The 25,296-nt window shown below is 40.1% G+C and overlaps 1 protein-coding gene across 2 annotated transcripts; it reads right to left on the bottom strand.

Annotated features, from left to right (window-relative positions):
• Positions 1–1,621: 1,621 nt before the first annotated feature.
• COPS8 (COP9 signalosome subunit 8) lies at positions 1,622–14,607 on the bottom strand. Of its 2 annotated transcripts, XM_030802865.1 has the most exons (9): positions 14,403–14,556; positions 13,661–13,725; positions 13,288–13,358; positions 11,825–11,873; positions 10,489–10,621; positions 6,297–6,404; positions 4,590–4,652; positions 3,603–3,644; positions 1,622–2,811 (listed from the first exon to the last, which is right to left on the bottom strand). In XM_030802865.1, coding segments are annotated over exons 3-9 (477 nt in total). In that variant the 5' UTR covers positions 13,290–13,358; positions 13,661–13,725; positions 14,403–14,556; the 3' UTR covers positions 1,622–2,731. The 2 variants fall into 2 exon arrangements, with proteins under 2 accessions (XP_030658725.1, XP_030658724.1); XM_030802864.1 differs by lacking the exon at positions 13,661–13,725 and having other exon boundaries at positions 1,770–2,811; positions 14,403–14,607.
• Positions 14,608–25,296: the final 10,689 nt, after the last annotated feature.

Below are 25,296 nucleotides of genomic sequence, written 5' to 3'. Positions count from 1 at the left end.
GCCCTGAGACAAGGAAGAGAGTGTTTATTCACCATGTCATGTTCACAACTGCTGAAGGGCTGCCCAATCAGGTTTGTGTGGGCATCCTGATAGTAGTGCCAGGGTAAGTCCCAGGGCAAATTTTAGAGATATCCAATGGATCTGAAGCAGGGTGGTGTCAGGCTACACTTGTACGCAGATGGCTGGCTGAGAAATAGCCAGAGCACAAAGACAGGCTCATGGATGTACTGGACATATTTCATGCTCAATCTCATTTTCTTACCCTGTGGTCTCAACAGCATTGATATATATTTCCAGGATCCCTTCTTTGTTTCGTTAAGGGCTGCAAGTACTGTTTTTCTAATTTTTATCTTTGTTAGGTGGAATTTTCCAGCATGAGCTTTTTGACTACCCTACAGGTTCAATTTTTGTTGCTTTAGAGATTGGTAGCGTATCAATTTGTCCTGAAAATTGATAATAAAGGGAAGTGAAATCAAGCACGTATCCTGCCTTTCTTGTACAGTGATGAAGTTATTAAGAGTTAAAAATAGACACATATACAAATATTTCATGCTCAAACTGTCTCATTTTTACATGGCCTGTAGAAATCCCTTCAAGTTGGCTTGTATAACCCTTTGACAGAATCCCAAGTCTTTAAGAGCCTCCTTGAATCCTGGACATCTTGTACAAGATATGAACTTGTACACTTACTGCCCTGGACCTATTAGCTGTTTTGCAAATAAGTTCTTATTCCTTTTAATTGCAAATGAAAATGAAAGAACACAATCTGGGTACTAGTGGTGCTCATTGTTACTGAACTGTAATTACTCTAGACCTTTTCATGTAGACAGGAGTAGGAAATATTTACTGTTTACAAAGAAAAATAAAGCATATAATGAGGTTTCCATGTCAAATTTAAGATTACTGGGGTCTAATGTTACATGATTATTAATTTAATCTATAATATACTTTTAATAATAAAGATATCAAGATTTTGTGAAATTAATCATGAAAAACCACATTCATTAGTCTAAGAATTTTTCTGTCCTTAGTGTATATCCTACTGACAATGAAAAATTGAAATACTATGTTTGATCACTTGAGATTTTTTCTCTATGTAGTAGTTCACTGTCCTTCCTCTTTAGCGAACTATTTTATTCATTTTGCATATATCCCCCAATTGCTTAGTTTTGAAATATAAGGAAATATGTACATATATATAATTGTAATCATTCTCCTTTTGTTACCCTCAAAATAACCATATAAACTACATGTGCTTTCTATGTTCTCACTCTGGAGATCATTCCAGTTTAGTATAGAGATCTTCACTCCTTTTACACCTGCATAGTCTACACTGTTGTTTATTCAAACAATCCCCTATTAATGAACATTTGGATTGACTCTAATCTGCTTTTAAAAAATAACCATGGATACAATTTGTACTAAATACCTGGAAGTTAAAAAAACTGGCACTGTCATTCTCTTGATCACTCTCCTGATCCTCTGACTTCTTGAATTCCCATTTCCTCAACTGTAAAACAAGGAATTTTAATATGACTTACCTATCCGGGTTAAATAAAATTGCAGTTCAAAAAGTATTCCTATATATGTTAAGAAAAACTGAAATAGCCACTAAAATGCATTCAAAATAAATAAATTATATAATTATCACTACACAGATTCACCATACAGCTCATTTCTACTTAAGAGATTCATATTGAGACAATGACAAAATAGATTGTGTCCACAGCAAGATCAAGAGAAATTTCCAGAAACTATCTTAGATGAAATAATTGAAGAATTCAGTTAAATATTTATTGAACAAATGCAGAATAAATGAACTAAGGGCTGTTATAACCTTAAGTTACAACAGACAACTTCAAATATTCAGAGGGCTGTCACACAGAGAATGAAAGACTTGCTCAGTATTCCTTCAAAGGGCAGAACTTGAGCCAAGGGATAAATATAAGCAACCAATGGGCTGCAGGATAGTTGTACAAAGTGTATCATGTATCTTCATAGCTTCTTTGCCCATATAATGCATTCCACACTTAAGTTTCCCCTTCTAAAAGGAGACAGCACAAGTTAATATGTCTCATGAATGTCTTAAATAAGTGGCATTTTCATGGCAAGCCCTCCACTGCCAGCAATGGATATACTCCCACTATTGGAAAAAATCTAAAGTTAACAAACTGGTTTAGTATGGAAATGGTCTATTTGTTCCTCAGCTATGTTTCTGTATTTTACATTAATGGCTCTCAGGAGGTGGGGGGTGAAAAGAGAGCACGTTCTCCAAAGAGGGTGAATCATAATCCCCAGTGATTCAGATACTGTGCCTGGGGACAATCTTTCTTCAAGTCCAAATGAATCATTATAATTATCAACCAATGGTACATATAAGAGTATGGCATGTGCTGTGACAGAGAAAAGACAGTTGACAAACACTATTCTACATGAAACAGGAAATCTTATTTTATGAGTCACTAGAAAACAAACTAACTGTAATACTGACGGGCTCCATCCAGATTATTAAATATTACAAAATGAGAACTGTTTCAACAACTGTTCAGCATAATGTTTAAGGACAAAATGTATATAGTAAATTTTATATTCTATATGTATTTTATCACATACTCAGTAAGGAATGCTGAGGTGCTTAAGCCATCCAATAAATTGAAAATACAAACTTTACATTTCTATATTTGTCAGTATACAGGATTCTGAAGATGAATCTTGAACTCAGAGTGATAAATCAGTTTTCAAGGAAAGCCACATAATCCGTCAGTCTGGCTAACTGCTGTTCATTGGGTATTGGGGGAACTGGAGCAGGCTCTGTATGGTAAAGAAACAAACACACTTCAAGTTACATACCACAGTAACAAAGCTTTGGCCCCAACACCTACCTCCCCTAATGCCTTCAATTTTTAACAGTAAGTTAACTTTCTTAGATTTGTCCTGGTTTTAGACAAAATCTTACATCATAGAGGCTTGGACATTTTTGAAAAGCAAGCCAAGAAGTCTCAACTTTTATGAGTATGGTTTTACCTAACTGCTAGTAAAGGCATATCTGATGTTGTTGTTATTGAAGTATTCTATGTAAAGGTTAAAGACACTTTTATCCTGCAACATCTCTTTTAAAAGATCACAGCTCTTCCTGAAAACATCCTTACCCATGCAACATTAAATTCAAGAAATAATTAGAGTGCTTCCCATGCCCCAGGCATCACTGAAGAATATTAAATTGTCAATGAACCAAAAAAAGAAAAAAGAAAACCCACAAAGAACCTCAAGGAATTTACATTCCAACATTTAAGTTACTACACGTCAGCCTGGGGACACCTTCTGAATAATGGTACTGGTGAACAGCTCTGGCAGGCCTCCCCGACATGAGAATAAGAAGGCTCTGCAGCTGGCCCAGAGGAGGCCACCGCCTCAAGGCAAGCTCTGGGGGAGCCCAGTTTCACTCTTGTAACCAGATGTATTACTACACATTTATGAAATTTAACCTCTGTTTACAAGGTACGAAATAGATACACACACTCACACACACATATACATATATACTACAAAAAAGAAATTAGGAACAATGAGACATTAAAAACTGTGCATATGAAAATACATACCTGATAAGGGAATAAACTTGTTAAAGGAAACATCCAGGGCCCCTGCAATTAAATTTAAAAAAAAAAAAATGTACAGCTCAATTTACAGAAGGCATTGTAAAGATCTTTCATAGAACATGCTATTTTCAGCACAACATGCATTTATGGCCATTTATTTCTCAAACAGGGATAATAACTGTGCTCTATTATAAGTCTTTATTATATTACTCTTCCCCCACTATCTCACTTGACTGGGATCATGTCTTCCCACTTTTTGTAACTCAAAGGGCTGAGCACATTGAGAATCCTTTACTGTATGTTCAGCAATGTCTAAACGTAGGCATTCCGAGCAGGTGGAAGGAAATTTGGGTTGACGTGGATGAAGGCAGATTTATGGAAGTGGGCATTAAGCTTGGCTCTAAAGACCTGGCAGAAAAGACACTCCTGGTCCGCAGGACGAGGAGAAACTATCAGGTGGGAATGAGTGTGGCTCACTTCCAACAGCAAGACTGAGGGGCTGAGAATTCAGATAAAGACAATGAGGGCAGGTCATAGAAATTAAGGCCTTAAAAGGAGGGCTAGAGAAGTTAACTCTGTGAAAGTGGAAGCCACAGGAAAAGTGCCCGTATGACTTGAGTGCGAACAGAAAAGGGGGGCAGTTGAATATTTAAACATTTTTTTTTAATACAGACAACAGTTTGGATATTAAGGATAAGCTCAGTTACAAATGGCTCCATAAAAGGATGGAGATTAATATTTAGTAAAAACTAAGGTGTAAGGACCATGAAACACCTACACAAAATCATTTATATACAGGAAATACATTTCTAAGAGTTTAAACTAGGTGATCCTTTCTACCCTGTCTACTACACTTTATTTAAAATGAGTTATTTCCATTGTGTTAGTATAGCAGAATTTTACATCCAATTATCAAAAACCAAAGCCTGAAAACCTGAAGCAGTCTTAGAGAAGTCCAACGCTGCATAAATGGGTGAAAGCTCCACCTACCTGGCTTTCTGGGCAGAACCATTCTTGTGGTGGAATCAGCTTGCCATCCTTGTTCTAATATGCCTAAAGAAGTATATTACACATAAACATCTGGAAAGAATAAAACACCCCACAAAATCCACAACTTGTCCATGACATTAGTTGTACAGAAGACCTGATGTGTTTAGTATAACCCGTCATATGCATTTTTACTAGAAAGGTGTATTACAAAGAGCATGGAAACTTATTAATGAAATATTTCTGAAACAGGTATCAAAGCCTCATTTTACTCTATTACACTGCTATAATCATTAAAAGATGGTTAGTTTTCTGTCAAGAATATATTATAGTATTAATCTAATCAGTATTATTTAAAACAAACATAAGGAAAACTAATATGGTGCCTTTTGTGACCATCATATCAGTAATAACAAAGATAGCAATAATAAAAACAGCTTCCATATACAGAAGGTTTACCTGTAGGTACCAGACTACGTGCTTTTATAAGGATGATTTTATGTAATCACCACAACTCTATGAAGTGGGATATAGGGCCATCATTTGACAGGTATGGAAAATAAAGTTTAGGGAAATTCAAGTGATTTGTCCTAAGTCACGTAGCCACTAGCATCAGGGATGGGTGGTACCAGCATTCACATCCAGGTGGTCAGCTGAGAATATGAGCTCTGAAGTATGTTATATATAGAAAATAAATGACGGACCAATTTTAAGAGCTAAAAGAAATAAATGTTTGTATTAGTAAATAAAAGTAATAACTTAGAACTTTCATTAACCTATCTTCATGTATCTACAACTATGCTAGGCCCTGGAAATTCAGGATGTAGTGCTTGGTGGTACTCATATTTTAGCTGGAGAATCAAAAATGTCAATCATGGTAAAACAATGCAACAATACTATATGTATATTTTGTATACTATATATATATATTTTTTTTGATATGGAATCTCACTCTGTTGCCCAGGCTGGAGTGCAGTGGCACAGTCTCGGCTCACTGCAACCTCCACCTCCTGGGTTCATGCGATTCTCCTGCCTCAGCCTCCTGAGTAGCTGGGATTACAGGTGCCTGCCACCACGCCTGGCTAATCTTTTGTATTTTTAGTAGAGACGGGGTTTCACTATGTTGGCCAGGCTGGTCTCGAACTCCTGACCTTATCATGATCCACCCGCCTCGGCCTCCCAAAGTGCTAGGATTACAGGTGCGAGTCACCGCACCTGCCCAGGTGTATACAATATTCTATAACAACGAGCAAGAGGAAGGATTAGTCTGGGCATCAGCTGAGAAATGAAAATGCGAAGTTACATTTGGAGAGACCAGCAGTTATGAGTGGGGAGCAAGCAAGCGCCTAGAGTATGGGTCAGAAATGGCAGGAAAAATGGGCTGAAAAGGGACGTGGGGATGATGCTGCCTTTACCAAATAAGGGCAAAATAAGGATTTCCAAATATAAGTAAAGAGGCCAATTAAGACATATTTTTGTAACCAACTGTGTGGATATTCACACATTTGCTTGCTATAGAACTATTAATATGCGTGATTGCAGGGTGCCTGCTGGGTGTTCCACAACACCTCTTTCATATCACCTCTCAAAAAACACAGCCTGGACTCCAAAAGCATATTCTGTTCCAAGTGTTTCAGAGGAGACTGTGAACCTACAATTCACACCTCTATTTTCCATTTTCCTTGTAAGTAAAAAGTAAGCCAAAAATACCTTTCACAGCCTCTTCTACAGGAAGTCCAACAAAGGCTGCAAAATCATCGGCGATGATTGAAGTATACGCTTGAGAGACCAGGGCAAAGGCGCGTCTCCTTGTTGCATCTATCGTGGGAGTGGAGGGTTGGCAAAGAGTGAACCAGGGGAGCAGCATTTTCAAAGCACGTCGTTAAATCATACCACTGTCCTTGTCCAGTTTTCATAAGCAAGGCCAGATGAACCCAAAGAGTTCTGTGCTTACAGATACAAATATATATGCCCAGTATGTAAGGGGGGTTCAAATATTGCTGGAAAAAAATACATTTCTTACACTTCCTCTTGGATGAAAAATCTCAGATAATGAAAATTACTAAGATGGAAAAAGGTTACTAAACACAGGGCTCTAACCCTAAGAAAATGCAGTATGTTTATGCAATGGGGATATAAATTTTACTTATCTTATTTCATTTACAAATGCTGGAATCAAAGGAGCAGAAAACTGATTTGCGTAATCAGCTGTCCTTTTCAAAAACGTCTCTAATACAGGACCATACCTGGGAGTTACAGAACAACTCTTGTAACTGGAGCATTCTTCCAAGTCTGCATCAAACTCTCGACTGAATTAAGGTTCAAAATCCTAAATTCCCACCTTGAAAGAATGACTCTAAGAAGGGACTGCCAAACAATACCAGCAATGAAAACTTTCCTGAAAATGGCATTTAGGATTGTCCCCAGGCTTACATACCCAATGAAATAACCTCAGGAGTACGGCAGAGTTAAGCACTGTGAAACCAGCTGGACTTTCTCCCTGGGCAGTCTCTTTGGTAAGGTAAGAGCTCCTCCACCTGGTGGTCAACATGCTTAGGAAATATTCTGGATTTTACTTTCCATATTTAATAGGCCAGTGTACATATGTAAAACAAACACCCTAACATATTTAAAATCTTCTCTCCATTCCTGGGACATTGTCAAACTACACCAATTCCCCCAGATACCCTTTGTGCCAAACTAGTCCACTGGCTCTCGGACAAGTCTTACACCTTCTCCCCTGGGGCTTTTGGTTTATGCTGTCCCGTGGCCTGAAATGCCCTCCTGTCTGCTCTCTACCATTCCTAAGTCTGTTTATAATTCATTACGATCTCTGCCCTTCTCTAAACTCAGCAGTATTGTTTACACTTCTACTTTAACAAGCAACTTTCCACTACGGCAGACACTGTTCCACCTACCCCCTTCTTTTCAATTATATTCCAAACTTCTTGACAGGAAGGGGTATCTCTTATCTTTATAGTCCCCCAAACACCTAGCAGCTCCAGTGAAATATATGCCAAATACATGCTTGTCGATGGCATCACGAGAACCAAAATGGGGCACGACTCCAACACTTAGGCTTTGTTTTCTCAGATTCCTTAAAAACTGCCGACACTCCCATCCCTTCCCTTCATCTGAGCCCGACATCCTCTCCAGGTTTCACTCAGCCACTGTCTGCTCTTCCTTCTGTGGCTTTACTTATTATTGTAGGTTCCTTCCTTCCTTCAACCAGCCTGTAACCTAACAGACTTTACAACACCAAGAAACGTTTTCTATTAAGGCTGCATACATTCAATGGAAAAGAACTGAGCCAACAATGGAAAAGAAATATACTTTTTTTTTTTTTTAGAGAAGTAAAAGTATACACCATAAAACTATATTCATTTAGTAAGTCAACTGTATTTCAAAAACATTTACTTCAGTTCAAATATTCTGGTCATATTATCAGAGTGGGGAATAAAACAGGAATACAGTGAGAATGGAGGAGATAAACAAAAGGGAGAGAAAAGTAAAAAGATATCACTGGAAAAGGAAGGAAAAACATGTGATGGGAAGAGAAGTGAGCTGATGAAGCAAAAATAAAGGCTAAGTGTTCTCTGTCTCAGAAGCTGCAATATCCACTTGGCACGAATCACATCTACATTCCGACTAGTCACTCTGTGATCCTCAAGTTGTGAAATCTGTAACCTCAGGCCCTAGAAAGACACGCTGGAAGGTGGAATAAATTGAGCCAGCACCTAATACCTGTGGCAGTAGTTGATGGAACACATTTTTGGTGAAAACAGAAACGCTAACAGAATGCAAACGCAGTTGTTCAACAAATACTCAAGTGCTGCTCATCCATCACTGCCAGTGCTGGAGACAGAAGGGAAGAGGAGCTAGTCACTCCCATCCTTTTGAATCCTCTTGTCTTTCCCAGCCATGCTGTATGCCAGGGAGGTTGGCCACCAATGCCTGTTGCACCTGAGCTCTCTTGCTTTGGCGAATTGGGGCTCTATCAGGTCAGAGCCTGGGAAGGAAGGTCAGGGAATTTACTTCCTATGCCCTTTCCCTGCCTTGCTCCAGCTGACCTTCTGTATCCATCCTGTGGGGCACCCCAGTAACACTGGCCCCTCACCTTGCCCTTTCAAGCCTCAGATGAGAATGGCTACTGTCTACCTAGTTCCTAGGTACTTCCTCAGCCCTTGTTTCCTGAAAAAATAGTTTTCACTAGCTTCTCTTAAGTCATTTTCAGTTTTCTAATAGGACTGTGCCTAATTTAGAATAGAATGGAAAGAGATCTAATAAAGTGATTGTTCTTAACTAGAAAATAAGTTTCTAACATGTTAAGAAGCAAAATGTTAAAGTCATCAGTAAGACCAATCTGTTAAGAGACTATCCTGACCTGGCTGCATTTTACAAAGGAAACCACAGTACAATTCATGAATCTGGAGATTTGTAAGTCTCAGGATATGTTCAGGAATACTGTAGTGCTTTAGAATAAGGTACATGTTTATATATTAACTCATTTATAACCTGAAAAAGTACTATTTCTAATCACATTTCACAAATGAGGAAAATAAGACACTGAGGAGTCACCCTAGTAAGTGACAGAATCAGAATTTAAGCTCCGGAAGCACGGACCCAGAGTTTAAACTCCCACATGGTACGCTATATAGCCTTTCCTGGGTCTACTGAACTGCTTGCCAGGAATTCTCAATCTCATGGAATTCAGTGAGAGGAGGCTCTGGGAAGTAATAAAACTACGGACCTGACGGTGCACAACAGAATGCTTGCTGAACGAGTTAGGAGTCCCCAAACCCAGTCCTGCCAATGAACCCGCTGTAAAACACTGGGAAAAGGCACATGGCCTGTGACCGCCCCACCACAATCACAAGGCTGTATCACAAGGATACTATGAAAGTCCACTATAACACCAATTCCTCAGGGCTTATATGAAGAGGTTTCCGGTGCTACTTTCTGAAACTGCCCCTGCAATACCTGTGCAATCTTCTTCCACACTCCTCCTTTCCCATCTATCTGCCTGCCTTAGGATTCTGCTCATTTCATTCACATTTAAAGTAGCTGCCTCCTGTTTTGTCACTTACATTGTTATGTTTTATGCTGCTAAGAATTTTACCATTCCAAGGGAATTATGTGCATTTCAGAAACAATCTCTGCTGTCTGCTGCCCTATAAAGCTGATATCCCTTAGCAGAGTGATGAACAGTTATTAAAAAATTCCTGCTCACTGACTTCCTCCACAGCAGGAAGGCATACAGTGACGGTGGATATTAACTATGGAAGTAAGGGTAACAATAAGAAATAAGAGTACATAACAACATAAAACAAGATTATATCATTTTATAAAGAGTGAACCAGGAGGACTGGAAGCAAATGCTAGGGGTAGGAGACCGTAGAGAGGCAGGGAATGAGATTTTATTGTGGGATCAGTGCTCTGTCACACCAGGCTTGTAATCTTTCAAAGCAATTAAAAACAAATTTGAGCATCTATGTATTAAATTGATTAGTTATAAAATCCAGAAGCTTAAGACAACACCTATCAAAGGCTGAGGCTGACAAAATTCAAAGAGCAGTCTCTATTTTCACATCTCTACAAACCCATACCTTAAACTTATTAGAATATTACAAGATCTCATTTTAATAGCAAAAAAAACTCTAAAACTGACGAGCAATTTCTATCTAGAATTAAGAAACAACAAAAGCACAGCAACCAATGTAATCTCAAGCAACAAAAAATGAAGAAGCATGATTAGGACAAATCTAAAAAATTCTGAAAACTGCTCTTTTCACCTATCAAAAATATCTACTTAAACACACACCACTGATTTATTACTTCAACACTGCAGCACTTAGGGACTAAGTCTCATCTAATTTCATTTTTAACCACAAAGAAACACTACCTCTAAGTGCTTCCATAATTGGCTGGACCGTCTCAGACCACTGGTGAGCGTTGATGGTTGTATAGATCCCAGGGAAATCTCTCTGCCAGATTCTTTGTCCTACAGACCAAATTCCCCCAAGTTCAGAATTTGCCTGCAATAAATATTATTGCCTTAGAGGGTATTCACTCTGCAAATGCACCAATGATTGTATCTTAAAACAAAATACCAGAAATGATAATAAAAACTTGCTAGCTACATCATTAAAACCTAATTCAACATTTATTTTAAAAGATGCAATTACGTTTTCAGCCCAATCACTATCAAAAGGTTTTTAAACGCTATGAGCAGTAAGGTAAAATTTATTTGTATGGCTGATATAAATTTATTACAATAGCAAATTAAGGCATGAGAAAGTAGTCAAAAAACATTTCAGAATTAAGCCTGGGGACTAATTAGCTTAAGCATTGTTTTTAAAGATGCTGTATTTGTATTTCATAGATACATTATGTATATATATTGAGGTCAAAAGTAATAGCAAAATGGTTAACAATAGAGACCCTCAATCTAAGATGTCATACATTGTTGCCTCTCTAAAGATAGAGTTTCCACTAATATCATTGAAACTTATGTGCATAATTTATAGTACTTCTTTATTTAGCCAAAGAAGCTGAGGAATATTCCAATCTTAACAGAATGTATGAGGAAAAAAAAAAAAGTAAAAATACTAATCTCATCTCTTGATGAATATCGACAATAAACAAAAGTTTAGATGAATTCTTGGTAATATCTTGAGAATGTTAAAAATTTCACTTGACACTCGTGTTAGACACATGGAATCATTTGACATTAGAATTTTACTTCATTCCACTTTGGAAGAACCTTTTCACAGGCTATTTCTTCTAATCTCCCAACCAAAATAAGAAATTTAAAATCCTAATTAACAAAAATAATCTTATTGCTGTCAATCATTCTTAAAGTATTCTTGTAAACAATGGCAGTTTCAAAATAAGTACCATTATAGGAAGCAACATAAACCGGTTGAAAATCACCTCAGCTGCCTCCGCCACCTCCAGGACCTTCCTTCATCTAAACTGGCTCAGCTGTTTAACTAGGGAAGCTGCACATAACAGTGTCTCAAGAAATCTAATCAGCAGGAACTGAGCACAAATTCTACACCACCCCAGCAAAATTCAAATTTCTGATTAGAGGACTCTGAAGATTTATTTCGAATCCTTAATACCAGTCTGATGACTATTTCTAGGACGTCAGATAGAAAACATAAACTTATAAAAGGTTGCCGTTTAAGGGAATGTCATTAAATTAAAGTAGTAAGATAGGTTTAAAGGATACTTACAGATTTTATAGCAGGTGGTATTCTTTTCCAAAGATATCTTGCATTATTCCTAATTTATGCCACCACAAAGAAGAATAATCAATTAAAAACACAATCATCTCAGTAAATGTTAAAAACTACCAGGTCCCAAACCAAACATACAGAAGCATACTTTACATAACACAAAGTAAAATTTAGTTTTATATGAATTTGTTTTGGGGAAGCAATAGTGGTTTTCCAGATAAAAAGGACATGAAATATTTTTACCAAAGTAATATTTTGCCATTTCTAGTGAATTTTTTAAAAATAATAATCCATGTCCTAAATTAAGGCAACAGCACACTAAAAACATGAGGACTTATAGATGGCCCAAATGATTTATTAGGATATAAAAGTAAACAAATTTATGTACTATCAAGGCTCTAGCATTCCCTAACAATAAGCATGGTACACAACACTTCTCTCCCGATCACAGCCCCTCCTACCAGTGGGTACACAGCTTCTGAGGCAGGAGTTTTTATGGGTTTGGAGGTTTGAACTACAACAAACATATAACGAGTTTTACAAAAAAAAAAAAAAAAAAAAAAAAAAAGAAACCTTACATATGCGTAATAAAAATTTCAATTTAGTTTTTAAAAAGATATAAAAGAAAGGTTTTGGAAGAATTTAAAATAAAATGTTATCAGGAATCATCAGTGAGTCACAGAACTATAGGAGACTTTTTTTTTTTTTTTTGCAGTTATGCTTTCCTTTTGAGGCAGGGTCTCACTTTGGTTGCCCAGGCTGGAGTGCAGTGGTGCAATCTTGGCTCACTGCAGCCTCGACTTTCTGGGCTCAGGTGATTCTCCCCACCTCAGCCTCCCGGGTAGCTGGGATTAGAGGCACACGCAACCACGCCCAGCTAATTTTTTGTATTTTTAGGACAGACGGGGTTTCACTATATTTCCCAGGCTGGTCTCAAACTCCTGGACTCAAGCCATTCACTTGCCTCGGCCTCCCAGAGTGCTGGGATTACAGGCGTGTGCCACCACATCCAGCCTAGCATAGTTATGCTGACTTTTCCATGTGAATGTGAAATAGGAATAACTAAAAACAAAAAAAAACTTAAGAAATCTCATACATGTTTGTAATGAATTCCTCTTGGCTGCAATCTTCTCTTTCCACTTCTTTTGTTTTATTGATTATATATTAAGTAAATAGAGGTCATAAAAGTTTTTTAAAAAGACAAAGAAAAAGTTAAATGAATTTACTGACGTAATTTGTCATAATAAATTGAAATGTTTTCTGGAAAGTATATGTAAGACAATGACGACCCAATCATAATTCATTAACCTATGATTCAATAGGAAATAAATGTTAACAATTACTGTAATAAAAAAGGTAGCTCGTTGTGCCTATGTTTGGTGGTGCTACTTCAGTGCAGAAATATTTCCATATAACTTTGAGAAACCTGTTGCTCTTGGCTTTAGGTTAAACGTACTTACATGTCATTATGGAGCAAATATAAAGCTAAAAGCTGACCATACACTGGGGGTGTAGCAATTCCTCCAGGGGCCTAGAACGCCAAAAATGAAAACAAAACAAAACAACACAAAATTTTAAAAACTTCATTTACCCTTTAACTTTCATTTTTAAGATAATATTTTAAAGAGCCTTTTTAGTCTAAGATAAGTAATCTTATAGCCCTATTATAAATTTAGAAACAGCTTAAAGAAGTATCAAACACGAAAATTCTAAGTTTATATTCGTCATCAGCTTTGATTTATCTCCCTTTAGGCTTCAGTTTCTTTATACATTCAAGAATATGTAAATGGATCCCCTTCCCCAGTTCTCAAATTCCCATTTAAATGATCTTACTATTATAAGAAACAAATTCGACAGATTCCTGAAGCATTCTGATTCTGCCCATTACATCAAGCGTCCTGAATAAGAGACAGAAAGTCACCACAGCTGCGTTGCAAAGACAATTCTTTCAATTTTAACTCAATAGGAAAGTATCTATTATCTATTAGTGAGCTGCTGCTTCTGGATGTTGTCTCCTTTAATTTTAAAACTAATGATATAAATCCTTTTTAAGTGTCTAAGAAAAACATTAACAACTGCATAACTTTCATCTGTCTTACTAAAGACAAAATGGCCAGCTTACTTGACAACATTACGAGAAAAGCTTTGTGAGTTAAAAAAAAAAAAAAGGTTACAATGGTCACATCTTTCTTGGTGTGTGTGAGTTGGGGTGTGTGTTAGTGTGTGTATACCAACGTCTTTAATAGAACCCACATTACTACTCTCTCCCAACCCGATACTGGGAAGGAAAGATGGCTAATTAATATGAGCTTATCCGTAGGTGCTGGAGCAAAGATGCACTGGGTTTTCGGGCTCACAAGCTGAAGACACATAACAAAAAGGTCCCGGCGAGTTCGGGGAGACCGGGCCCGATCGGAGCAGGCCGCGGCGAACAACGATCCACATGTCCACCTCCCGCGCCCGCCCCGTGAGCTCCCAAAGCCCGCGAGCCTCAGACCCGTTACCCTGGAAACTGGTGCCGCCCCGGGGCCTAAGACTACTCCACAGTTTCTCCCAGCGCGACGCAAAGGGTTACCTCGAGCTCCTGGTTCTCGCACTGATCCAGCAACTTTTTGAAACTAAAGGCGCTTTCCGCCATCACCGCCACTGGCATCTTCGCGGCCTATCTCGCCGCTGCACCTTCCGGACAGCCAGACCCCAGACTGTCCCTCGGGCGTCGCGCCCGCGATGACGTTTAAAGCCGCCGTTGCCGCCGAGCGCCCTGCGTACCAGACCGTCAGTTCCGGGGCGCCGTCAGACATCGCCGCAGCCGGGATAGGGCGCCGCCGTTCTGGCCGGCTCTCTCGGTGCCCTGGAGGACCTTGCCGGCTTTGCAGGAAGCTGTGTTCAGAGCGCGCGGCCGCCCTCTGGCAGGGAGGAGTTCGCTGCACTTTTGAGGGTTCTTCACGAAGACATCCAATACATAGGAAACAAGTAACAGCAACAGTAACGAATTTTTAAATATTAAAATTGCTGGGGAACACGACGGATCCTGTAGCTGCTCGGCTGTCGTGGTCAAGTCAGTGACCCTAGGGCTCCGCACCGTGCCCTCCATACCGTAGGTGCTCACGAAACGTTTGTGAGTTCCCTGCTTTGAGGAGACAAGATTAAAAACTCAGAATCTAAGGTTTGAGTCTCCCCAAACCTGCTTGTTGGGCAGCGTCCCCCGCCCGGGCTCGCCCTGCACGCCCCCCCGGAGCCACGCTTCTCCAGCCGGGACCCCTGCCTCCTTCCACGCTATTCTCGGAACCGCAGCCAGAGGGAACTTTTTTTTTCTTTCCTGAAACGTAGAGCAAATCTGGTTACTCTTCTGCACAACGCCCTAAAATCTAGGGCCCTTCCCATCGCTCAGAATTTACGTCTAATTCTCAGCTCCCCTCCGGCTTGCTGTAGCCATCCTGGCTTTTGTTTAGCACAGCACTGATTGTTAGCGAACATTATATTGTGTATTATTTATTGACATATTTGTTTTTTACATCCCTCACTAGACCCCCAGGAAAGAGGCTTTGATTTGTTGCCTGCTGCAAGGCTGGCTGCATAATTTGTGGGGCTCAGAGAGAAGTGCAGAGCTTCCTTGTTCAAAAAAACAGAAGGAAAGTGCCTTTAAGGTCATAAAATATAAAACTTTCTCTTTCGTCTCAGGTTCTCTCTTTTCATAGTGTTTTTATGTGTTATTTGATATCATTCCAAGAAAAATTTAGATTTAAATTGTTAGCATGAAGTTTACCATCCATCTTTACGTTGTGCAATGCCCGTTTTAAATACTAATATAAGTGCACTGAACTCATATGTGGAATCACAGAAATGATACAATTTGTACTTCATAGCTTATACACGCATATGTATTTTGTTTTTACCAAAACCACGCTGGTAAAAACAAATGCTGCACAAAGTGAACTTGCCTGTTTTCATCGCACTTTATGTGCACGAATTCTACCTCCACTCTCGACCTGGGACTCACCGATGAGTAAGGAAGGACTGAAAAGCAAAAGAACTATGGACTGGCCTTTTGGCATAATCAGGTGTCTAATATAAAGAAGTGCGTGAATAAGAACATAAATGATATGTGTGATGGTTAGTACTGAGTGTCAACTTCATTGGATTGAAGGATGCAAAGTATTGATCCTGGGTGTGTCTATGAGGGTGTTGCCAAAGGAGATTAACATTTGAGTCAGTGGGCTGGGAAAGGCAGACCCACTGTTAATCTGGATGGACACCATCTAATCAGATGCCAGCCCAGCTAGAAATATAAAGCAGACAGAAAAATGTGAGAAGAGAGACTGGCCTAGCCTCCCAGCCTACATCTTTCTCCCACGCTGGGTGCTTCCTGCCCTCGAACATCGGACTCCAAGTTCTTCAGTTTGGGACTTGGACTGGCTCTCCTTGCTCCTCAGCTTGAAGACTGCCTATTGTGGGACTTGTGATCATGTGAGTTAATACTTAATAAACTCCTTTCTCTCTCTCTCTCTCTCTCTATATATATATATATATATGTATATACGTATATATACGTATATATATACATATATACACATATATACGTATATACGTATATATATACATATATACGTATATATATACATATATACGTATATATATACATATATACACATATACGTATATATATACATATATACACATATATATACATATATACACATATATATACACGTATATATGTACGTATATATATATATATATATCCTATTAGTTCTGTCCCTCTAGAGAACTGTGACTCATACAATATGGTTTCTTCATGTTTCTTAAGACACCATTGCCTTCTTTCTGCCTTCGAAACAAGTTTAGGCTCTAAGGAGAAAAGTGTGGCCTTTCAGGGGTGTCAGCACCCATCTCCCTCAGTACTTTGTGCTCACTTTGAGTCTTGCTGGCCTCGCAAGATCAGGGATCCACAGGGAATTCAGTGTGCATGGTGCATTGTGAATGCTGTATGAAACATCAGTGGCCACATACAGAGGCCTGTTTCCCTGGCTCATGCTCGATTGTCTTAATGGACCTCACTTACAAACCACAAGTTTACAGATAAAATTATTAAGCATTTCAAGACAGAAACAGCCATCCTTGATTTTTTTTTTTTTTTTTTTTTTTTTTTTTTTTTGCGTAATCCACAACATCTCTGTGTGGAAACGATTGCTTGGTAATTCCCTGAATGAAATGTAAAGAAAAAAAAAAAACACTACAGTGTTCCTCAAGGAACTGCCAACATTAAATAGAAGGGCACATAAGTAGTTAGCAGAACTAGAGAGATCTTGGTGGAATAAAGCAACAGAGTTTCATCCACAGCTGCAAGGAAGAGAAGGACTGAGGGCAGTATGATTCTAAGATCACTTGACAGAACTATGAGGAGCAGGATTTTGAAGCTTGTAATAATGGTCTCTAACCCTTTTGGGGCAAAGAAATATTCAATAGAAGCCCTGCTTGGCAATTTGATCGTTTAAAGGGAAAACTATAACGTGAAAGCTTTGGCAGGTGCTTTGGGCCTCTAAGAGGTGGAAACCTACAAAGCTGGCTCTTTGCTGAATAGGAAATCCCGGTGAGGCTTTCGATACATATCACAGGTTAGAGGTGGAGATGGGGTGTCACTTAAAGGACCAAGCTGTTCTTTAGAAGACCAGTACAGGAATTTGGGAGTTGGAGCCTGGGTGCCAGAGAGGGTAGGAAGAGAGTCCTTGGGGGGCAGAGAGGAGTCTCTGGGAGAAGTTGGGTGTCTAAGGTGAGACCCTGGCCTGGACACTGGGAACTCCAAGTGGCAGTGAAGCACTGAAGCGTCTTTAGGGCTGTGATGGTTGACATTCAGTTTTAAGTTGTCACTGTACTGTGCTGGAGCCACCTTTCCCCCTAGACTTTTGATAGTAAATGAGAGAAGTGAAGGGGTACAGGAAAGGGCAGTGTGGCGTAAAAGGCTGTCATCTCCGGAGGTGCAACTCAGAAGAGGGATCGAGACTGGGAAGAAGCAAGAAAGTTAATGAGAGGCACCCACAAGGACCCTCTGTTCCTGGAGATGCTGGCATTGGAGTGGGAAGGACTGCGTTTCTCTCTGCTCTTGCAGTGAGGCATGGGGTCAGCATGCTGAAGGGAAGCATGCGCTCCAGAGGCTGTAGGATGGGGGTCTCAGACCCATTACCACACCTAGTCTTCCCCTTGTGCAAGCTGGCCCCTTTTCCATAACTCTTCTCTGGGAGAAGCACAGTGACTGAGGAGGTTGGAAATTGCACTAGGATGGCTGATGCAGTTTGGATGTTTGTCCCCTCCAAATCTCTTGTTGAAATGTGATCCCCAGTGTTGGAGGAGGGCCTCGTGGGAGGTGATTGGATCATGGAGATGGATCTTTCACGAATGGCTTAATGCCATCCACTTGGTGATGAGTGAGTTTTCACTCTGAAGCTCTGGGATGTGGATGAGTCGGCCAGTGTGGGACAAAGAGTGGGAGAGGAGAATGGACGATGAGCCCTGGTCACCTCTGTGCTCACAACACTCCCATTGTGTCGGTCTGGATTGTAGCAAGAAACATATGGAATATTCAGTGTATTCATCTGTTTTCACACTGCTATAAAGAAATACCCAAGACTGGGTAATTTAAAAAGGAAAGATGTTTGATTGACTCACAGTTCTACATGGCTGAGGAGGCCTCAGGAAACTTACAATCATGGTTGTATTGTAAGTTTACGAGAAAGGCTTTGTGAGTTAAAAAAAAAGGTTACAATGGTCACATCTTTCTTGGTGTGTGTGTGAGTTGGGGTGTGTGTTAGTGTGTTCTAAGGAGGCAGGTGAGAGATGAGCAAAGGAGGAATTCTGAAACCCTTATAAAACCGTCAGATCTCGGCCGGGTGCGGTGGCTTACGCCTGTAATCTTAGCACTTTGGGAGGCCAAGGTGGGCAGATCATGAGGTCAGGAGATGGAGACCATCCTGGCTAACACGATGAAATCCAATCTCTACTAAAAATAAAAAAAATTGGCTGAGTGTGGTGGCACACACCTGTAGTCCCAGCTACTCGGGAGGCTGAGGCAGGAGAATCCCTGGAACCTGGGAGGTGGAGGTTGCAGTGAACCGAGATCGCAGCACTGCACTCCAGCCTGGGCGACAGAGTGAGACTGCATCTCAAAAACAAACAAACACACACACAGAAAAACACCAAAACCGTCAGATCTCATAAGAACTCACTATCATGAGAACAGCATGGGAGGAACCGCCCCCATGATCCAATCACCTCCCTCCCTTGACACATGGGGATTACAATTCGAGATGAGATTTGGGTGGGGACACAGAGCCAAACCATATCTCAGATTGGGCAATTTGAGGAAAATTTAATAAAATGGCTATTTACAAAGGTACTGGCAAGATATTGGAAAACTACAAAGGATAGTACCCCAGGGCTCACAATAGTGTGACATCATTACCACCCCTAGAGTTTAAAAAGTGCATGAAGGGGAGTTCCACTTCTGTGGACACACTTCCTGCTGAAACAACCATAGTTGGAGAAAATAATTTCTAAGAAAACTTAAAAGTTTCTGGAAATTATCTTAAAGGTATATAAAAAATGAAAAAAAAATTATTCAATAAAATCTGTCACAACTTGGAAAGAACAGAGTGTGTGGCATTTGAGCCATAATCTGCTCTTTCCCGCCCCGCACCTAGCTCAGCTTCATAGAAGCTCCACTGTGGGTGGATGTGGTCAAGATGATGGGGCTCACTCTCCCTTCCTCTGTCAAACAAGGGATAAGGTGTCTCACAAGAAGGCGAAGGTTGCAAGCATTTCTCATCCACTCCAACTCCAAGTTTAAGGCTAAATTCCAGCTAACTGTGGCCAAGAGGCAGGAGGCTCCCTTCCTCCACCAAGCTCCCACTCATGGATGGAGACTACACAATAGGCATAACAGGTCTGGAATACAGGGGTCCTAATTGCTGTCACTCCGGCTTGCTTTCTGGGGTAAACATATATTCTGTGTCCAGTAGAAAAGCTGAGAAGATCAGAGGCTACCATTCCTGCCATGTGCCAGAGTAATGGCTCTGGCATCCAAAAACCAATCAGTGTAATAAGCCATATCAACAGAATAATGGATCAAAACACACGTTCATCTCAATAGATGCAGAATACATATATAAAACAAAATCCAACCTCCTTTTATAATAAAAACACTTAATGAGCTAGGGAGAGAAGGGAATGTCTTCAAACTGATAAAAAACACCTGTGTAAAACCTGCAGTTAACATTACATTTAATGGTCAACGACTGATGGCTTTTCTCTGTGATCAGGAGGAAGACAAGAATGTCTGCTTTTGCCATTTTTATTCAACAGTGTACTACAGGTTCTAGCCAGTGCGATTAAGGAAGAAAAATAAATGAAAAGCATCCAAATTGGAAAGGAAGTAGTAAAGCTATATCTATTAAAGATGACATGATCTTGTAAATAAGAAATTCACCAAAAAAAAACAAACAAACAAACAAACAAAAAAAAACAGGTAGGAAAGGAAAATAAATCTTGGTATCCCAAACTTACTAAGCCAAAGGGAAAAGTCAAGCTGGGAAGTGGGTCATGCAAGCCTGCCTCCCATTTTGGTTCCTAAATAAGATGGCTACACATGTGAAAAGCTACACACCTCCCCTGTGGGCCCCAAGATCTTTACCCTAAAGCATTTCTGTTAAAGTTCACCATGGCAATGTAAATTGATAGCTTATCTTCACAGGTGCGGGGACATAGGGCATAACTCAAAGCTATCCCTCTGCCCACCTGAAACAAATGTATATCTGATTTTTTCCTCTCCCCATCCTCTACGTTATCTTAAGTAAAAATGCATATTCACAGAGCCAAAGACATGAATGACTCTTTTCTTCCCCCTCAACATGAAAATTGTGCATTTCTCAATATCCCACTCTTTCCCCTTTGAACATTGAAGCTCTCAAAATCATCTCTTGAAAAAGGCATAAACCTGTCCCCCAGGCACACCCTTAACTTTGGCAAATACACCTCCTTAAAATGATTGAGACTTGCTTTGGTCATTTTCCTTGATTGACATAGTATTGGGTCTAGCGAGGTTGCAGGATACAAAATCAACATGCAAATATCAATTTTATTTCTGTATATTAGCAATGAATAAACCAAATACGAAATTAAGAAAACAATTTCACCTGTTGTATTAGTCCGTTCTCACACTACTATTAATATAAAGAACTGCCCGAAACTGGGTAATTTATAAAGGAAAGAGGTTTAAGTGACTTAGTTCTGCACACCTGGGGAGACCTCAGGAAACTTACAATCATGGTGGAAGGTGAAAAGGAAGCGCAGACCTTCACACGGCAGCAGGAAAGAGACAGCAAGAGCAAGAGCAGGGAAAACAGCCTTTAAAACCATCAGGTGGCTGGGCACAGTGGCTTACACCTGTAATCCCAGCACTTTGGGAGGCTGAGGCGGGCAGATCACCTGAGGTCAGGAGTTCGAGAACATCCTGGCCAACATGGCGAAACCCCTGTCTCTACTAAAAATACAAAAAAATTAGCTGGGCGTGGTGGCACGCGCCTGTATTCCCAGCTACTCGGGAGGCTGAAGCACCAGAATCGTTTGACTCCACGAGGCAGAGGTTGCAGTGAGCCAAGATCATGCCACTGCACTCCAGCCTGGGCAACAGAGTGAGACTCCGTCTCAAGAAACAAACAAATAAAACAACAACAGCAAAAGAAAAACCATCAGATACCTTGAGAACTCACTCACTATCACAAGAACAGCATGGAAGTAACTGCCCCCATGATTCAGTTACCTCCCCCCAGGTCCCTCCCATGACACATGGGGATAATGGGAACTACAACTCAAAATGAGATTTGGGTGGGGAACACAGCCAAACCATATCACCTGCAATAGTATGAAAAAGAATAAAATACTTAGAAATAAATATAATAAAAGAAGTGTAAAACTTAAACTCTGAAAACTACTCAACAATGTTGAAGGAAATTAAAGACCTAGGTAAATGGAAGACATCCCTTGTTCATGGATTGGAAGACTTTATATTATGATTGCAGTATTAAAATTGACAAGCTGATCCTAAAATTCATATACAAACTTAAGGAATGCAGAATACCCCAAAACAATCTTGAAAACAAAGAACTATGAGGACTCATACTTTCTGATATCAAAACCTACTGTTAAGCTACAATAATAAACATTAGATAGACATTTCTTTAAATGGATAATAAGAGTAGACATAAAGATCAATGAAATAGAATTGAGGATCCAGAAATGAGCCCTCGCATTGACAGTCAATTGATTTTCAACCGGGATATCAAGACCATTCAGTGGGGGAAAGAACAGTCTTCTCAACAAATGATGGTTGAACAACTGTATAGCCACACGCAAAAAAATGAAGTTGGACCTCTATCTCAGACCACCTACAAAAATTAAAATAGATCTAAGACGTAAGTGTGAGAGCTAAGACTATAGAAAAAAATAGGATAAATCTTTATGTCCAGGCATTAGGTACTGATTTCTTAGATATGACACCAAAAGCACAAGGAACAAAAGAAAAAAAAATCGATAAATTGGACATTATCAAAATTAAACTTTCGTTCTTCAAAAGACACCATCAAAAAGTGAAAAGAACCAAGAATTGAAGAATATTTTTACAAGTCACATGCCAGATAAAAGACTTGAATTTAAAATATATTGATAATTCTTAAAACTCAAAAATAAAAAGGCAAATAACCTGATGTTAAGATGGAGTAAGGATTTGCTCAGACGTCTCTCCAAAGAAGACAGATGTCCAAAACACATGTGAAAAGATGTTCTACATCATTAGTCATCAGGCAAATGCAAATCAAAATCACAGTGTGATAGCACTTCACACCTACTCGGGTGGTTATAATAAAAAGGCAGTAGCAAGTGTTGGTGAGGATTTGGAGAAACTAGACCCTTATGCCCTGCTGAAGGACTATACCATGGTGCTGCTTTGGAAAACAGTCTGGTAACTCCTCAAAAGCTTTCATAGAGTTGCCATATGATGTAGCAGTCCACTCGTAGGCATATTATGTAGGTATATTCCACTTTCATTCCAAGAGAAAGGAAAACGTATATCCCCACAAACACTTGTAAGTGAATGTTCATAGCAAGCTTAATTCATAATAGCCAAAAAGAAGAAAAAAACCAAATGTTCATCAACTGGTGAATGAGTAAATAAAATGTGGTATATCCATTTAACAAAATATTATTCACCCATAATGAGGAATGCTGTGCTGATACACTCTACAATATGGTTAAACCTTGAAAACATACATTAAGTGAAAGAAGACAGAGGCACAAAGCCCGTATTGTATGATTTTACATGAAGTGTCCAGAGTAGCAAGTCCATAGAGAGAAGCAGATTGGTGGTTGCCATGGGCTGGGATGTTTGGGGGAAATAGGAAATTACTGCTAATGGATCTGGGGTTTCTTTTGGGGGTGATGAAAATATTATTATTATTTTACAGTCTCACTCTGTTGCCCAGGCTGGAGTGCAGTGGCACTATCTTGGCTCACTGCAACCTCCACCTCCCAGGTTCAAGTGATTCTCGTGGCTCAGCCTCCCAAGTAGCTGGGATTATAGGCATGCACCACCACGCCTGGCTAATTTTTTGTATTTTTTAGTAGAGACAGGGTTTCGCCATGTTGCCCAGGCTGATCTGTAACTCCTGAGCTCAGGCAATCCGCCCACCTCAGCCTCCCAAAATGATGAAAATATTTTAAACTTCTATTGTGGTCATGTTTGTACAATTGTAAGCTTTCAGTGGGTGAATTTTTGTAAGACAAATGGAGGGAATATTTAGTAGAGCCCAGCAAAGACTGCTTGGCTGGGACTCTGATCTTTCATTGAAGGGCCAGCCAGGCAGTGAGGGAGTGAGGAATCAATACTCAGAGGACCTTCCTCCCCTCTCTCCCTCTGATCTCCTGCTGGGGCTCCCCACTGGCTGAGCCCAGCCGGAAGCCGAGGGCAGGAAGTCTGCATCAGTTGCTTATACAGCTGGCCTTCTGAGGCATAATGGGGAGGAGAGCATGGAGAGTGGATGGGAGGGACAAACGGAGGACACTCAGTGCACCTAGTGTGGTGACTGTGTGATTGGGGCCCCAGCGATGGTAGAGTGGCCTCTGTGCTGCAGGGCATGTGTCACCAACCCCCGGAATCCCCAGGCAGGAAGGTCACCTACAGAAGAGAGGAATGTGACATTAGCCCCTGCCAAACCCGCAAGAAGAAAAGTCAACACAGATCATTTGCAGCCATGAAGTGTATCAGGTTTAGAGTCCAGCCAGGCAGGCAGGCAAGAGGTGGAGAGTTCATGGATATCAGTGAGAAAGATTTCCAGATGGTTCACCTGGCTGGAGGCAGCAGGACCTGAGGCTAGAAGATGGGCCCCAGGTGATGACGATGGTTCTGCCATCAAGGGTCTGTGTCAGAGTTGCTGGAAAGCAGCTGCAGAAATAGGCCGGCCCTGAGCCAGCCCTCCATGTGGCCAGGAGTCTTGGGCTTTCTGCTTAGGGTGGAAACCAACCCTGCCCCACAGCATGGGTGGCTGCCTCTTGGAGCAGGGGTCACTGGGGTGAGAAGAACAGATAGGGAAAAATGGGATACATTTATTATTATTATTATTCCTGAGGCATTGAACATTCAGCAGACTAGAGGAGATTACTAATTCTGATGAGTTGTCCTCTGGAGGAACTGGAGTTTGGGGAGTGCTGCCATTGGACCATTGCCATTGGACATTGATGTCCATGACCAGCGAATTTTCCAATGGATCTCTTGGCAACGTCATCCCCAGTGGCAGTAGATGCTACCTGTTTGGAAAGCCAGGTAGCAATACACAATGAGGGCAATGAAACAGTCTTAGCCTTGGACTTAGTGTTCTGGCTCTGGGAAGTTATCCTGAGGAAGTTACTAAAAAGAGGAAATAAGCTACAGCTAAAAATGGGACAGCAGCATAAAGTACGATAGCTATTAAATTCATAAATATCAAGTCTATGTAAAAGTAGTGTTTCTGAAATAACTTTGAAAAAACATGAAAAATAATATTGTGTATACCTCTTGGTTATTATATATCATAACCCAGACTAGATTTATGGGGAAATGTTGAAAGGAAACATGCAAATGAACATTATGATAAGCTTAAAGAGCTAGATTATTGGTGAAAAGTATCTCCTTACAATATTATAAAATCAATGAAGATTTTGTTCTTCTAATCTTAGACAACTTTAACAATTCAAACTTTAAAAATAGGACACTTTTCTTTCTTTTTTTTCTCCTCCTTTTTACTAATGCTTGTGTTGGCAAGTGAATAATAAAAGAGAACATTTTTGCAAAACTTCAGAAGGGCCCTGGAGCTAAGGGCAGATGCATGTTAGGGGAAATTTGGAGGAATAAAGAAAAGCCGCGAAAAATGATGGCAGTGGTAGAGGCA

Source organism: Nomascus leucogenys, chromosome 22a (genome assembly GCF_006542625.1).
Source record: "Nomascus leucogenys isolate Asia chromosome 22a, Asia_NLE_v1, whole genome shotgun sequence".
NCBI lineage: Eukaryota > Metazoa > Chordata > Mammalia > Primates > Hylobatidae > Nomascus > Nomascus leucogenys.
This window is presented reverse-complemented; position numbering and strand designations above follow the sequence as displayed.

Bases quoted from the DNA above. Each gene is read 5' to 3' on its own strand.
- COPS8 (XM_030802864.1), bottom strand. From the start codon at position 14,480: ATGCCAGTGGCGGTGATGGCGGAAAGCGCCTTTAGTTTCAAAAAGTTG. The intron at 10,622-11,824 runs GTAAGTATCCTT...TATTTATTGCAG, and splicing joins TACCACCTGCTATAAAATCT to GCAAATTCTGAACTTGGGGG. The intron at 2,812-3,602 runs GTATGTATTTTC...TTTACCATACAG, and splicing joins CAAGTTTATTCCCTTATCAG to AGCCTGCTCCAGTTCCCCCA.